Source organism: Centroberyx affinis, unplaced genomic scaffold (assembly GCF_046629955.1).
Source record: "Centroberyx affinis isolate AG114_WGS23_722 - 3 ecotype Tasmania unplaced genomic scaffold, CSIRO-AGI_Caff_v1 ptg002815l_1, whole genome shotgun sequence".
In the NCBI taxonomy this organism is placed as follows: Eukaryota; Metazoa; Chordata; class Actinopteri; order Beryciformes; family Berycidae; genus Centroberyx; species Centroberyx affinis.
This window is the reverse complement of record NW_027280959.1, coordinates 107,361-122,995: the sequence shown is the minus strand read 5'-3', so window position 1 is coordinate 122,995 and position 15,635 is coordinate 107,361. Positions and strand designations below refer to the sequence as shown.

General features: G+C 42.6%; 1 protein-coding gene across 6 annotated transcripts; it reads right to left on the bottom strand.

Annotated features, from left to right (window-relative positions):
* Positions 1-870: 870 nt before the first annotated feature.
* On the bottom strand, positions 871-11,557 carry LOC139658023 (uncharacterized). 6 transcript variants are annotated; one of them, XM_071536040.1, is made up of 4 exons: positions 11,248-11,557; positions 10,735-10,862; positions 4,835-7,329; positions 871-4,546 (listed from the first exon to the last, which is right to left on the bottom strand). In XM_071536040.1, the coding sequence occupies exons 3-4, from the start codon at positions 7,113-7,115 to the stop codon at positions 2,112-2,114; spliced, it is 4,716 nt and encodes a 1,571-aa protein (XP_071392141.1). In that variant the 5' UTR covers positions 7,116-7,329; positions 10,735-10,862; positions 11,248-11,557; the 3' UTR covers positions 871-2,111. The 6 variants fall into 6 exon arrangements, with proteins under 6 accessions (XP_071392141.1, XP_071392136.1, XP_071392138.1 ...); XM_071536035.1 differs by having other exon boundaries at positions 871-7,329; XM_071536037.1 differs by having other exon boundaries at positions 871-7,329; positions 10,750-10,862.
* Positions 11,558-15,635: the final 4,078 nt, after the last annotated feature.

The following is a 15,635-nucleotide window of genomic DNA, read 5'->3' as shown; positions in this document are numbered from 1 at the left end:
TCATTCTATAATTTCCCTCATAAGGGACACTGAAGTTCAGTCTTAAACCAAATATATTACCACACTTAAAAGTATTACTGAAGTAAGCATCAGAGAGAGAGTGAACGCAAATCTGTGTCTGGACATCAGGAAGGCAGGACAAGCAACTCAAATTATCACACATTTTTCCCAAGCTATGTCCAGTTACATTTAAGTGTGGCTCAATTTAACTTGTTATAATAATTGAATGCAGTTGTTCAAGCAATTTGTTTACTTTGTCTTTTTGGTGGCATTCATCTTCTAGTAAACAACTTGCATACACAAACAGCACACACACACACACACACACACACACCCATGCACACTTCACACATAGACAGACAACATTCTGCCCCTTGAGTCCAAACCCTATCAGTGTAAAATCCATGTGACTGCCACACTCAACCACACAAGGGCAAGAATACAGCATAAATGAGTTGCTTACTGCCATCTTGTGGAAATGGAATAGAGTGAGAGGTTTTACACAGCCATTTATTTCCTGTATGGTGATCATATACTGTAAAATGTAATGATTGAAAACAACTCATTGACCTGGAGTAATCTTCCCAATGACATGGGTAGGCCTGTACTTGAATAAAATTTATTGGTATATCCACTACATCCTGAAATCCATTTAATCCACAGAGTGATATGAACTTCACAAAGGACATAAAGCTAAATATAATTGTGAAACTTCAATACTGACTTTGGTAACAGTTACAACTTACTTATATTCAATAACTAGCAGTTTGTATCGTCTTCAGGATACTGCAGGTCATAACTGAATGAAAAATGAAAGGAAAACAAATGATAACACTTATGGTTTATTCAATGCCGAAATATAATCAACTACTGACTTCTCAGTAAATAAAGTGATAGAAATCTACTTAGAACTATCATTTTCTTTTTTCTTTAGAAGAAAAAAAACAAGGCTTGACAGGGGTATGAACATTTCTTAAGTGAATAAAGTGACAGAATGTACTTAAAACTTATTTTTTCTTTTTTCTTTAGAAGAAAAAAACAAGGCTTGACAGGGTAAGAACATGATTGCAACTCAGCAAAAAGAGTAAAAGGTAGAAGGGATTAAGTATAAGATTGGCATGTAGACTGATTGGGTTACACACATAAATACATGGAATAATACATTTGCTTCTATGATGATAGGTCCTTGTCATTAACGCACTGTGAAGTAGAAATAATCACTGCTAAAAAGAGCATACAAATAACATGAGATAAACACGTGTTACAGTCCACTTGTTTAACCTGTATTCAATCTCTTGGTATAAAAGCTATGAATAATATCTCAAATAAATGAAGTAAAGTGAACATGATAAGCAAGGCTTTTTGTAAGTTTCTTCATTTTGGCAGGAGAGGGATCCTTGTACAGCTTATTACTAGCAATGTTGTCTTTTTTCTATATGTGATCAAATCACTAGGGAATATTGAGCAACTTTCAAATCAAGTTTACACTAAAAACCTTTGGGGATATACTGAATAAACCATCACATACTGTAGGAGTGAATTCACAACCTCAGCAAAAAACTGACCAGAGAACAAACATGCACTGACAAACTATCAACAAATGTCTTTGTCCCCATGTCCCTACTCCTAATAAATGCACTTTACATTTTTAAAAAATCCTCAGAGAGCCTCTAAGTGAACAACAACAAGACAAAGTACACAGCAGAGACGTTTATCATACAGCAAGAGGTGTAGCAGGGATGCTAGTGAGGATATGGGGAAGAGAGATACATTAGCAGGTCATGTCACCTAAACTTGTCTAGTAACTGCACAGTGTCAGCCAAGCATAGTGTCAATGCACTTAAGGGGTTAATGATCCTATGGAAACAGTCACATCTTTGAAACATCTTCCAATACAATTTGGAAGAATTTCAGGTGATATTTTATAGGATGCTCTACAGTAGTTGTTAACACACTCATTCTAATAGTCAGCAGAGTAGATGTCAACACAGACACCAGGCAAATGCTCTCAAAGGCATCAAATGCCTTTTTTAAGTCCCTTTTCAACTCATCTTCCCATTTTAGAACTAAAATATTCCTTTTGTATGCCACTCTTTCAGATACCAGGATGCTCAGTATCTGAACGCTCCCTGTAGGGACGACATCTCCCCCTGACCCTCTCGGTTGTTTCTCTCTCCTTGCCTCTTTGAGAGCTTCAGGCTAGTAGCTCCTCGCTGCAGTCCTTTGGCCCTGCGACGGCAGGACACCTTGTGCCTGTGGAGGAGTGTAGCATTCCAGAAGCGAGCAGAGCAGCGTCGGCAGGAAAAAGACCCTCTGGCTCGATGGGAGGCCCGATGGATGAAGGCTGCCAAAAGCCTGTGAGACTGCTTCCCACATACACTGCACCTTAGTCGCTCCTGGGTGGTCATGACTCTTTGCGGGTGTTTAACTGCCATGTGGACTAGCAGCCCCGCTTGACGGGAAAACACTGAATTGGGGCATATAGGACAGCCAAATCGTTTCACAGGGACTTTGAGTGACGACAGGATCTGCATCTTCATTCCACCAGTGTTGACGAGCTTATACCCACCCCCTCCTGGTTCCCCCCCTCGCCTAATCTTCAAGAGAAGAGAGCCTTGTTTCTTCTTCTTCAACTGCCTTCTTATTAAAGAACCTATCTTTCTCTTCCTTGTGCTTCCATCAAATCTGACTAAATCTGAGGGTTCCCATCTGTTCCCCCTGCGATCTCTCCTGTCGGACTTTTTTTTTTTTTTCTTGTGCCGCCTCATTTCATCAGGTGGTGACTGGATGCTCTGTTCACGATGTTGGTGGGACTGGATACTCAACAGATGATGATGGTGATGATGATGCGGGTGATGATGATGAAGATGATGATGTTCAGTGGAAGGCAGTTCCGTCAGGGGCTGGAACGGGGCTGTGGTATGAAGAGTATGACTACGGGATCCTGCTGGGTAAATATGCTCCCCTTTCACCCCTGCTGGGGAATGCTGGTGCTGGGGGGGCATGATTGTGGAGTTTGGGGGCAGAGGCTGTGAGTAAGGCGGGGCATTAGAGGCTGAGGATTGGGCTGCTGCAGCATCATAAAAAAGGGGAGAGTAACCAGCTGGTGGTTGTGGGGGAGGCTGTTGGTGACTATGAGTGACTACGCTATGACTCTGCCCTCCATGGCCTTCACTGGAAGGAGCCATCTGTAACAGGGCATTGGTGGCAGCCTCACTCTCTGATGTAGATTGACCAACATCACCCCCACCTCTGTTGTCTCCTGATCCACTGCTACCCTCTTGTGGGTTAGACTGTTCAGTACGGGTCAGCCCGTGCTGTGATTGCCTATGTCGAGTGAGGCTATTGGAGTAAGCAAAGGCTTTCCCACATACGTCACAGCAGAAGAGCTTTTCACCCCCACCTTCATGAACCGTTTGGTGATGGGCGGTCAGATGGAAGTGATGGCGGAACGACTTCCAACATATAGCACAGGTGTAAAGTCGGGGCGGGGGCTGAGGCTGGGGCTGGGGCAGGGGCAGGGGCAGGGGCTGGGGCAGGGGCAGGGGCTGGGGCAGGGGCAGGGGCAGGGGCAGGGGCAGGGGTGGGGGCGGGGGCTGGGTGTTGGAGTCTTGAGGCTTGATGTCTTGAGGATACGAGTAGTAGGAGGTGGTGTTTGCTTGGTTCTGGCTCCTGTCTTGGGCCACGCTACATTGAGGGTTCGGGTTAAAGCTGTTAAGGTTCTCTGCAGCTGGTGTTGTGGGTACTTCTTCCAGCTCTCCTTTCTGATGGAGTTTACTGTGCCTCCTGAGGCTCTGTGAGTAACCAAACTCTTTCCCACAGATGCTGCATTTGTAATTTTTTGCCCCAGAGTGGACTGTCTGATGTTTGCTGAGGTGGAAGGCCTCTCGGAAATATTTTCCACAAACAGTGCAGTGGTGAGGCTTTTCTCCAGTATGGATGCGGTCGTGCCTACGTAGGGTCTCACGACGTGCAAATCCCTTGCCGCAGACACTGCAGAGATAAGGACGTGGGAGCCCACTGGGCCCAGGTCTAGGGGTGTATTGCCTGCGTTTGGGGGGCTGTCCACCAGCTGCTGCATCTTTCTTAGCTCTGGGTTTGCGGGGACGTTTTGGTTTGGCAGCAGTATTCTGTGGGTTACTGCTCATGACCTCCTGGTTCCCCCCACCTCTGAAATTTTTATCCATACCAGATGTTGATGAAGGTGACCCCAGAGGACCTAAACCGAGGCCCCCCAACAGGCCCCCTATGATATCGCCTCTATCATCTCCTCTGTTCCCACTGCTGCTGGCTGCTGTTATAGCAGAGATAGCATTATTGACAGAGCTAGTGACATCATCCTCCGAGTCATCCAGTAGAGAGGACAGGGGCAGGTGGGGCTGTTGCTGCTGATGGTGATGTTGGTTTTGGCTCTGTGGGTGAGGATGCAGTGTTGGGGCCAAAGGTGCCTTTCTCAGAGCTGGGCCCGCCATCCCACTTCCACAGGGGGAGGCACCAGAGTAGCATGGAGATGGATTGCCTTGAGAACGGTGATCGTCGTGGTAGCCTGTGTAACGATTCCGAGAGTAGTCAGTGGGGTATTTACCATCTGTTCTCTCCCTGTCATTAGAATTCCCTCCCCTTCCAGCCTGAAATAGACCATCACACCCTAAACCTGATTTTGGTTCTCCTTCCCCAACAATGATCACACCATCTTCCTCCTCAGTTTTCCCATAAATTACACCTCTATTGCTCTGATAAGTTCCCCCTCCACCATTACCTCCTCCACCCCCTCCACCCACTCTTTCCTCCCCATCAGTTCCCGTCTTGCTGCCCCGTTGTTTGGGTCCCCTACCTGGCTTGCCGCAGGTGCCTGAGGCAGCATGGTTGAGTAGAGAGGTGCTCTCACGGAAGGAACGACCACAGGCTGGACAACGGAATGGCTTTTCCTCATGAATCTTCTCATGGCGTGTCAATGACTCTCTACGATTGAAAGCCCGAGAGCAGGTGGAGCAGCCATATGGGCGGGCTGAAGAGTGTATTACACCATGTTGCAGAAGGTGCCCTTTTTTCTTAAAGCCTTTGCCACAATCAGAGCAACTGAAGATTTTGTCTGGGCTAGGACAAGAATTGGATGGGGGCTGAGAAGTATCTTGGGTGGAGTGGGGAAGGCTTGGGTCAGATTGTGTTTTGATGTGAATTGGGTTTGGGCCAGTTGTGGCAGTATTGCTAGTACCTGCTGCAGTTGGCTCATGCATGCGCAAATGCCTGCGAAGGCTTGACAGGTGAGTAAAGGTTTTGCCACATTCTCCACAGTTATAAATGGGGTCTGCATCAGGCTGTGTGGGGTTGGGCTGCATGGAGCTCTGGTTATCAGGTTTAGAAAGGTGAGAATCATTAGTAACCAGCACTGAGGCAGCAGTGGAAGAGGGAGCAGAGGAGGAAGAGGAAGAAACCACTGATGAGGATGAAGATGATGAGGCAAGGAGGGATGATGGGTCCCCTCCCATATTTGACATACCGACCCCACTCCCAATTAAAGCTGGGGGCTGACTGTGGCTAAGCCCTCCTCCACTACTAGCAGTATTGGGATTCCCACTGTGGCTGCTGTGGCCATGGCTACTGCTGCTATTACTACTGCTTTCAGATTTTCTCTGTGGCAAATAGCCGGCCATAGCTTTCTTCCTCCTACTGCTGCTACTGCTTCCACCTCCACTGCTTTCCCCTTTACCATCATCCTTTGACAAGGATAAATGAAGTGGCAAAGGGAGGGGCAAACCTGCTTCCTGTTGCATTAGAGAAGCTATTTGATTTGATGAGAGAACAGGGATGCCCTGGAAGTCAAAACTACCTAGGGATGAGGGCTGAGAGCCTGGGTGGAGCGGGTGATGAGGATGAGAATGAGAGTGAGGGTGAGACAGGGTGTGAGGTGGCAGCTGTTGCTGCTGTGGAGGCTGCTGTGGAGCCTGCTGTGGCTGGGGAGTGGAGTGGCCATGTGAGTGAGAAGAATGCAAAGCTGGAGGCGGAGCAAGGCTAGTACTAGACTCTGCACCTGTTTGACTTAAACCAATCCCCAAGTGGTTGTGGGTTCCCTGCTGAACCAGAAATTGCTCTAGGCTAGCATTGGCAGGCACCCCAGAGAGGAAATACTGATTAGCAGCTAACATGCAACTAAACTGTTGGTGAAGGCTCCGTGCATCAGATTGGGCCCCAACAAGCTGATGCCCCAGTGAGCTGACTGCACTGCTGCTAGAAGGGTTGTTGGAGGTGGCCACAGAGCTCGAAGGGGAAGGAGAAGAAGAGGAGGGGCCAGGTGATGCTTGAGGGACAGAAAGGCCAGGATGCAGGGGAGGAGGGGGTGGAGGTGCAGATGTTACTAATCCTCCTAATCCCCCAGCACTCCCACTACTGCTACTTCCCCCAGCAAAGTGCTCAAAGCGGCCTACGCCTGGGTGTAACTGCTCTTGTGCTAGTGCTGCCTCAGATGGGTGGAAGGAACGTAAGAACTGTGGATAGCCTGAAGAATGACTTGAGCTGCTGCTACTCATCTTGCTCGACTTTGAGCGTGAGCTCTGAGATGAGGAAGGCTGTTGTTGTAGAGGTGGGGGAGGAGGGGCACTCATCTTGGCAAAAATGGAGGCAGAATCAGAAAAGGCGTTACCTCTAGACCCCTGGAGGGCGCCCAAGCCGAGTCCAGACAGAAGAGCTCCAGAAGATTCAGCCTGTTGTTGCTGCTGCTGCTGCTGCTGCTGGAGTTGATGCTGGTGAAGTTGCACTTGCTGTTGATGCTGTAGTTGTCGATCTAAACTAAGGCCTTTGAACGGGTGGGCCTGGTGCCCACTTAACATCTCTATAATGTCCAAATTGTATTTTCCAAACTGGAACATTTCCCACTCACTGGCACATGGGGGTGCAGGGGCCACACCTCCAGCGCCAGGAGCGGCAACGATGATCCCACCACTGCTAACAGTCGAGCTTCGCCCTAAGGGTGACGTTACACTACTGCTTCCTCTGGAACTGCTCGAATCTCGGCTTGATTCTAAATTCCTTCCAGTGGCACCGCTGCTACTCCCTCCTGATCGTGTACTTCGACTGCTGCTACTTCCTCCTGATCGTCCACTGCCTCCACTCTCCATCCAAAAGGAGAAGGGACAAGTGGGGGACACGTTTATGGGTCTTTTTTGATTTCTAGATGGACTCCAACTTATTTCAAAATTGGACAGAATAGTTTTTATTTAGAAGCAGTTCAAATGACATCTCCTTGTTTCCTTTGACAGTTACTGTGTTGACATTGTTTTCCTTCATCTACGCAAGTTTCCTCATCCCCGTTCAGCCAAGAGGTTCCTACAACTGAAAAACACAAAATTCAGAAAAGAGAAAAATCATAGAAGGGAACTGGAGAGTAATTTTGAATAAAATGTTTGTATTTACTGTCCCTAGCCAATATTCCAATTCTAATTATTGATTTCAAAGAAATAGTGGTTCTGAACCTATTAGTAGGCGTTCCATCCATTAAGGTGATTTTTAATATTTATATGTAGAGCATTCACTTAAGTCTGTATCTGTCTATCTTGTAAGACCATAAGATATCTGAAAATTATGTTAATAAGAACTGCACCAAAGATTCCCAACTTGAGGTATATGATGAGAGATACGTAACTGTAATCATTCAAATGGCCTACATAAGGTGGTACGGTCATTTCAACTGATGCATCTCAACACTGTAATTACGAATCCAAGTACTTAAGCTGACCAGGGTGGAAAGTCGCACAATGAGATGCTGCTAATTTCAGCAGAATACTTTGACATTTTGTAAATTCAACATGTCATGGTATCCCTTTAAGATTTTTGACATTTTCAGCCACCTCAGCAGGTTAAAAATCATTGTGTGGTGGTCAAGTTTCTAAATACATATATTTCATATTTTATAATCGCTTACTCTGAGGTGGTTCTGTTGGACTGTAGTATAACCAGACTCCTTTTGCTGTTAGCTTGGTTTATCATGCTCTCTAACATTTTAAGATTCACATTTCATATTTACCATTGCATTTAGCAAGTTATCTGGATGCTCACAGATGACCTCTGCCACAAAGCAAAAGGAGTTCATGGTGAAAGGAGGTAGAGGTTGATTATTCAACAGAGCTACTTTGGTGATAGTGATCTAATATATGTCAACATATTATCATATTATAGGTTAGGTTACCTATCCCCTTAACCCTTACATGCTCTAGCGGTGCCGTAACACCCCGGACACTGTATTTTGTCCTCTCAGTTGAGATATATACGTACGTGTGGGGATCTCGGCCAGTATACATGTTTTTTTTTCCAGTATATAGGGCACAACAGAACCAAGCCACCATGGTATCTATGCATTTTATAAACGCACAAACCTATTATAATAAAGCATTTATTTGAATCTAAATACTGTACCTTGCCCTCTCAAGTATGAAATTGTGCCCTAGTCACATACGCTTCTATTTCATCATTCATTGGTTAAAGGATAATTCCAGGTATTTCCAACCAGGGCCTTATTTTCCTAGTTTTTTTCCATCATGTTGATCGTTTTCGTCACTTACTGCACTGCAGAGCTTTACATACCTCCAGTTCTCTTTCACACTTCTCTCCAACACACACCCAGAGGGCCAACGCAATCTTCCACAGTTGAACCCAGAAAGCAATTAAAACACACACTTTCAAAACAATAACACTCACACGACCGTTACATGTCTTTAAATAGCTATGATTGAACAATTATCACAACATTTCAGTTATAATAGTCCATTTGATACTTTTTAGCGTTGCTCACACACTTCTTTGTTTTGCAGGCTGCCTGTCTTCTCTCAAATGAATATCATATCATTAGAAGGGGATTTTGCTGCTTCAGCTTGAAAGCATTCACGTGTTTTACTTGTTGGAACGCCAACATTCAAAATCATTTATATTTTTGTATTTAAAATCAACCATAAACAAACTACAGCAGATATTTTTTGCTGTTTGTTAGTACGGTTGATTGTATTAGTGTGAATAGAACTATAATTTCAATATAATAACTACAATTTCAAGTGATTTAGATTTTTAATACCTTGGACTGCTGACATCAGTGGATTCCCTGCTATATTTAGTGCTGGTGTTGACTCACTTCTGCAATTCCTGATGCCAGGTGGGAGATATCGGAGCCCACAAAAAATTCTCATATACCCTACCTGTAATTACAACTAGGAGGTTGATGTGAACGGTTTTTCCCAGTCGGCAGTTCTTATTTGCTGAAAATCTGATGACAGGAACACAGCATCAGAGTACTTGAACGGTCTAGTTGCCAATTAACTAGCCCACGCTAGTTAAAATAACATGTCTAATACCGCAATATATGCAATTTTCAGGCATCAGATAATTGGAAAATCAGATGTAGGCAGGTCCCATTGCAGTGTGGGTGCAATTGTGTTGAAAGGACGTGTTTCAATCGCTTTTTCGCAATCGTAACAATGGCGAGAACTAGTAAAATAAGGCCCAGGTTGAGTATAACCAGAGTTACCCTTTAATGCATAATGCAATCCACAAGTTCCCAAAGAATGAAAATCTAAATGGACATATCACTCAGTTTAAGATTTTACTCATATTTTTCTTATGGCCTCACCAACGGTTGACTACGTTGACTACAACGGTTTGAGAACATGAACAACACTCTCCCAAAGTTAGAAACCTAAGAACTATGTTTTTTATTGTCTTACTAAACCTGAGAACTATTATCATTAGTATTTGAAAGGCATACCAATGCACACCTTGGAGCTGCTACACTGACAATGAAACGGAGACTGGTTTTATATCTGACAGTACTGCAATCAGTTCTGATACATAATTTGAATACAATTGGGGCACTGTCAGTCACCTTATCCAGCTTTTCCATTTCTCTGTGGAACTGTTCACTGAGACCAGGCAAAAGTATTTCATTTCTGGATATGTGAGACAGTAGTGCATGTTTACAGGTTAAACAGTCCTTAAAAAAATGCTAATTATTTTCATTCAAATCCAACTGCTTGCTCTGTCACAATCTTCATTTAGGATAGGTCTTATCCGAGCACATTTTCTAGCCCCCCAGGACACCATATTCACACCCACAACATAGGCTATTTGTTCAGTTGTCCAACTAGACCATTACTATTTGTTTAATCCCAGTTCTTCCCAAAGGTGCATAATATTTCCAGTACACTAAATAACTGTCAGTGCTTCAATCTAATGTAACAACCAATAATAAAGTGATTTCTTTAATTAAGGTAGTCTAAATGCATGTATGTTTTGATGCAAGTTTTTAGTGGAATAGGTCTGTCAATAGTGTGTACTCAACAGGGTAGGCATAATGCAAATTATGATGAGATGGGGGTTATTTCAGATTATCAACTGCTGTGTGGGACCATAACACACATCAAGATGATAACTAACTATTGTCACTGGCTCCAACCCTCACCACCAGTATGACAAATTAGTTAAATAGCAAAATGTAGTTCCCTTCACCAACAGGCCAAGCAGGGATAATCATCATTATTTGAGCAGGGTGGATTCATTCCATATTTAGTCATTATAGTAGATGTATTTTCAATTTTCTTAACTATTCAAAAACACTTTGACAATTCTCGATCAGTAGCCTACATTGGCAAATTGTTATTTAAATTTAAATTTCCCATTATTCTACAAATGACAAGAGGTGAAAGTGATTTGGCTTCACTCCTAGTCACCAACTTAGCATCTCATTTTGCTCACCTCTTATATTCTTACCGTTTCCCTTAATCGGAGAAATGGACCTATAAGGGAGTGAGCTCCCCCGGCAGATGAGGGAGATAATTTATCGCATATTTGATTGCCTCTCATTTTAATGTAAATTAGCGATCCTGTGAAGAAGGACAGAAATTCTGAATCAACATCAGTATCACACTCGCTGCACAATGTAAACATTATCAGAACAGCCACAAGCAATAACGCATGCACTTGCGGTGGCACACTGTAATAGTATTGGCTAACGTTTGCAAAAAAAAAAAAAAAAAAAATAGGACGCGCTTGCATGCAAAACTTCACGGTTCTCCTTAGTGTCTTATTTTGTACTGGCTCAGCGTGTTTGGCTATTTGATGCCACACGTAATCTAGAAAACCACATAACCAGTAGTACGGCTAACGTTAGCTAACATTCACAACCAGAATATCAAATGCATGCCGACTAACGTTATGTTGCTAACGCTATATATACATCTGCGTAACGTATATTGGGCAAATGTTTACCTACGCATCCAGTTGCAGAGCACAGGCAGATGGATGAGGCCTGTCACGCCTTCTAACCATCTAGCTAGCTACCATCCGCTTCCATTTCTGCGTGCTGTTTTCCACTCGTTAGCCAGAGCCATTTTCACTGATGCTGAGCTAGGTGAACGCTTACACGGTTCTCCCTCGAAATCAACACCAACGGCTGCCGTGAACGCCTCCTCGCCATTTGATAACAGCAGCCCGCATCAGCAGTGAACAGTTAGCAAAGATTTTGTCGACCGAAATATATTTGGATGGTCCGTGAAAATATTTTTGGGTAAAAGTGAGTGACGTGTGCTCACTTAACATTGGTCCTTTCCGGCCCTTGTTATATTTCCGGGTAGCACCAGCGGAGCTCGCGGACGGCTGTCTTAGCTCACAAGTCTGAACGGTTTACACATTTTACTGGAATCGAGATGTTCTTCCAAAAATGTTGCACATTTGGATAATATGTGCTTATTCGAGTGCCAGTCCGATGTGTCCCACCGTGTTAAAATGTATCCATATTCGATAGGAGGTTCAAAACATTTCACCGGGCTGCATAATGGCTGCTGTTTAGCCTATAGGCCTACTGTACCTAACTATTATAAACATTGTGGCTGCATTGTTTCAGTGACCCGTCTTATCAGTCGCACATAAAACTGCCGGTTTGTTGTCAAGAACAGACAAAGCACTTTTGATTCTGAAATGTAATTTTCTTACAAGCATGCATACTCAAATATTTTGAAATGTCCACTACCCATGAAATAGGATATACATAGGTCTAGATGGAGCATCAGTATAAACCCACACATTATAGAGAGATGCAGGCTGGTGGGGGTCTCACAGACAGGACCCAAAGTAATAATGTTATCAAAAACCAGACAATGAATAGATGTACAAAATGTATAGGTTTATTTGTAAATACATATGACATTAATATGAATAAATACTACTATCAAAGTGAATATTAATCAAACGTACTATTTAAATAATATAGAAACAAGCCATATAAATGTCTAGTGTCATTCATGCTAGAAAGGACAAGTCTTCTCTTTCTCTTCCCAGTCTCTCCTGTCCTGTACCTGCCCAGCATGATAGCCATGCAACAGTTTTGAGCCAGTTCAAAAGTGATAATCTCCCTGAGCTTCAAGGCCCCAAGTCAACTAATACAATTTTCGAATCAATATATGATGATTAGTATAAATCCAAGAAATGTGCCTGTGATGCTCATGGCGTCCAGGGGAGGCTGTTCCTAAATCCACCCAGGATGAAGAGGAAAGGTGACCGGGCCTTTGCTGGGATGTCCTGTCCCAGAGGTTAGACAGCAGCTGCAGCTAAATCAGTGTTGGCCCCTAAATCACTTCTCAAGGGCCATTTGTACAGTAAGGCCCTTTCATAATTTTACTTTACTGACTTTAATTATCTTTTTTATTGTCACTAATATTAAGATGTTATTTTTGTTTTACTTTCCCTCACTACTGTATTTGTTTTTGTTCCTTTCGCTGCCTGTACACTTTGTAACATCTGTTTTGAAAAATGCTATATAAATAAAGTTAATTATTATCATTAGACTATTATGTGAAAATAAATTGTGTTCTTGCAAAATTGTGAGAAAATAGGCCAGTAACTCAACGTCAGGCTAAATTTCATCTTCACATATCACTTACTCTTATTTGGTGCAATCATTTTGATCAAAATTGAGCGATATGAATAGTTTCATCTCCACACCACTCTGATTTTTAAGGTTGCTAATCATGCCTCTGTTACAATGTTAATCATGTTGACCAGGCATGCAGGGTCCTGGACCATCAAAGGCCTCAAAAGCCCCAGATTCACATGGAGATAAATTTGTCTCATACAAATTTGCATACCATCTATGCCATCTTCAGTATAGTTGTAGGCTACAATGAGCAGTTGTTAGTATCATTTACATGGGTCAGCACTTTAGTGGGCAGATGTACAATCTACAATTGGATGCTGATCTGATAGTGTGTAGATCACAGGTAATCCAGGCACGATGCTAGTTGACAATACATTAGGACTAAATGCCGTCTGGCTCTGGTAGTGCCACTAAGGACAAACCCCTACTGAACTGCATTTGCTTTATTTTCTAGCGTATGCTATAGCTTAGATACACAATACACTGCAGACTTTACATATCAGCCTCCTGTAGGTAAATTACATGACATTGTGCTTCTCATCTGCTGCAGAATCTGTCCTGTAGGCCTGAGAGGTCACCGCCCCTCCTGGTGGCGAGAGGTGCAAATTACAATAATTGCATGCATCAAAGGGCGCCAGTACCTAAACCAAATGCAATCGCTATTTTGCGCCATTTGTGTACATCCAGTAACATTGATGGTGGTATATCGGTACAACGGCAGTCTTCTCCTCGATCATGAAAGCCTTCTTACGCCTCAGTGCAATAAATGCGGTCACAGCAGCTTTTTAAAATGAGCTCCATACTCTCTGACCTGTAGGAAAGACATGGGAGAAGAAAACCAGATGGTTCCAGCCTAGGTATAATATAGACTAACCATGTAGGCTACTCATATGTTTTGGAGCGGTGAATTATATGAAGACAATTTTAATTTTTCAGTTATTCACTCCCATTGGAATTGTATAGCCTTCTAATGTGTCTTTTACAACAGTTTACAGCGGAAAGATGTGGGATTTTATCATAGACCCACCTGTTTGTTCACTAGAAAGCTAAAAGGCATTATGTTAACACACAGCTGTTTCCTTTTGCTAGAACCTTTACAATAGACTCAGTTGTTTCATGATTATTTTTTAGAATCTGCCATTTAAGGACATGTCTTAAGGCATATAGTCCGATACACACAATGTTAACACTGTTGAGAGGCCAATCCTATAAAGTGCACTTTGCATTTTACAATCGGATTTTGTTTGCCTCCTTAAAAGAAGATGCAGTGAAAGGTCGAAACGGTAAAACAGATCTATTGGTCAAGGAATTCTTCTAAAATCTTGCATAATGGATGGGAATGTGTTTGTCCATACAATGAATTGCAGAGAAAACAGTGCCTTTGGTTTGGAATAGCTTACCAGTATAAATGGTGTATGTGCTGCTAAGGTCGGGGATGATCCAATCATCCATGTGTCTTTATTGCTGGCAGCCTATCAATTAGATTTTTTTAAGAAATAGATATGGAGGCTGTATTCTATAACGAATAAGTTGGGCATGTTTCCTTCCCACATACCCTCAACTACAACAACTAAAGTAAAAGATCCTTCAAGAACATTTATGTGGTGTGAGCAACTCAGACTGAATGAATGACAGTAAAACATTTTTTTCCACCAACTTTATTATACAAATTCTTTGTAAGTCACTGTTGTATCCAAGGGGATCAATGCATTGAACAATAACAAAAGGGTTACTTTGAAATTTATAGGCATGAAAATAAATTGGTGAATTTCATTATTGGACACAGTCCCTATTCATACAATTTACCGTCTATAATGTATTACATTTCAGCTGACCGTTAGCCATCCTCATTCTAAATGAATTCATAATGGTAATGAAAAAACACACACCATATTCATTCATTTCTCTCTGAAAATTTGCCTTTTAACTTACTTGCCTGTGTTTTAGTTGTCAATCCTGAAAAAGAAATATCCCTGTTGCCATGTAGGCTGTGACAATAGAAAGACGACAAAATGTTATGAGTTTGGCACTGTACAATTCATTAACTACTAACACATAATTTGTTGAATCCTCAAATTAATGTCGAAGAGATCACTCGTTAAAATATTCTGATTGTACTAGCTATACAAAATACAATACTTGCACAAATTAGATTAACCATTTATAAAATTGTGGTAATGAGTTTTAATGGATATGGCTTGTGAGATATTACAGACTTTGCTACAGACCTTTTGTGGCTTTATTAAAAAATCTAATACTACTGTATGTCATCTGTCCTATTTCCCTGAAAAAGACACTGCACTCAGAACATTCAGGTTTCCATTAAACCTCCATTTTTCCAACCTGTGTTATAAACATTCATCCAAACACACATACATTATGGCATCATGGGTTTAGTGTGTACCACCCATATGTTATTGGGTCAGGCTGCAATAGCAGAGACAGCAGAGTGTCTCTATCTGGTGGCATTAATAACATGTGGCCCGTCCCAAACACCTCTATCCCTCACTGGCTCTTTTTAAGACCTTATCTACACTCATACATTTAGAAGGCTGCAGATTTTTTCACTAGATGTTTTTGTACCAGAGTGGAAACCTAAGCAATCACTTAAGATCAAAAAGTCATAAGGCCTATGTCTAGGCACTATACATACAGCTGGAGATTGGCCATTGGCATCAATGACCTTAAATCCAGGCATATTGTCAATGCCTCTCAATGAAATGGA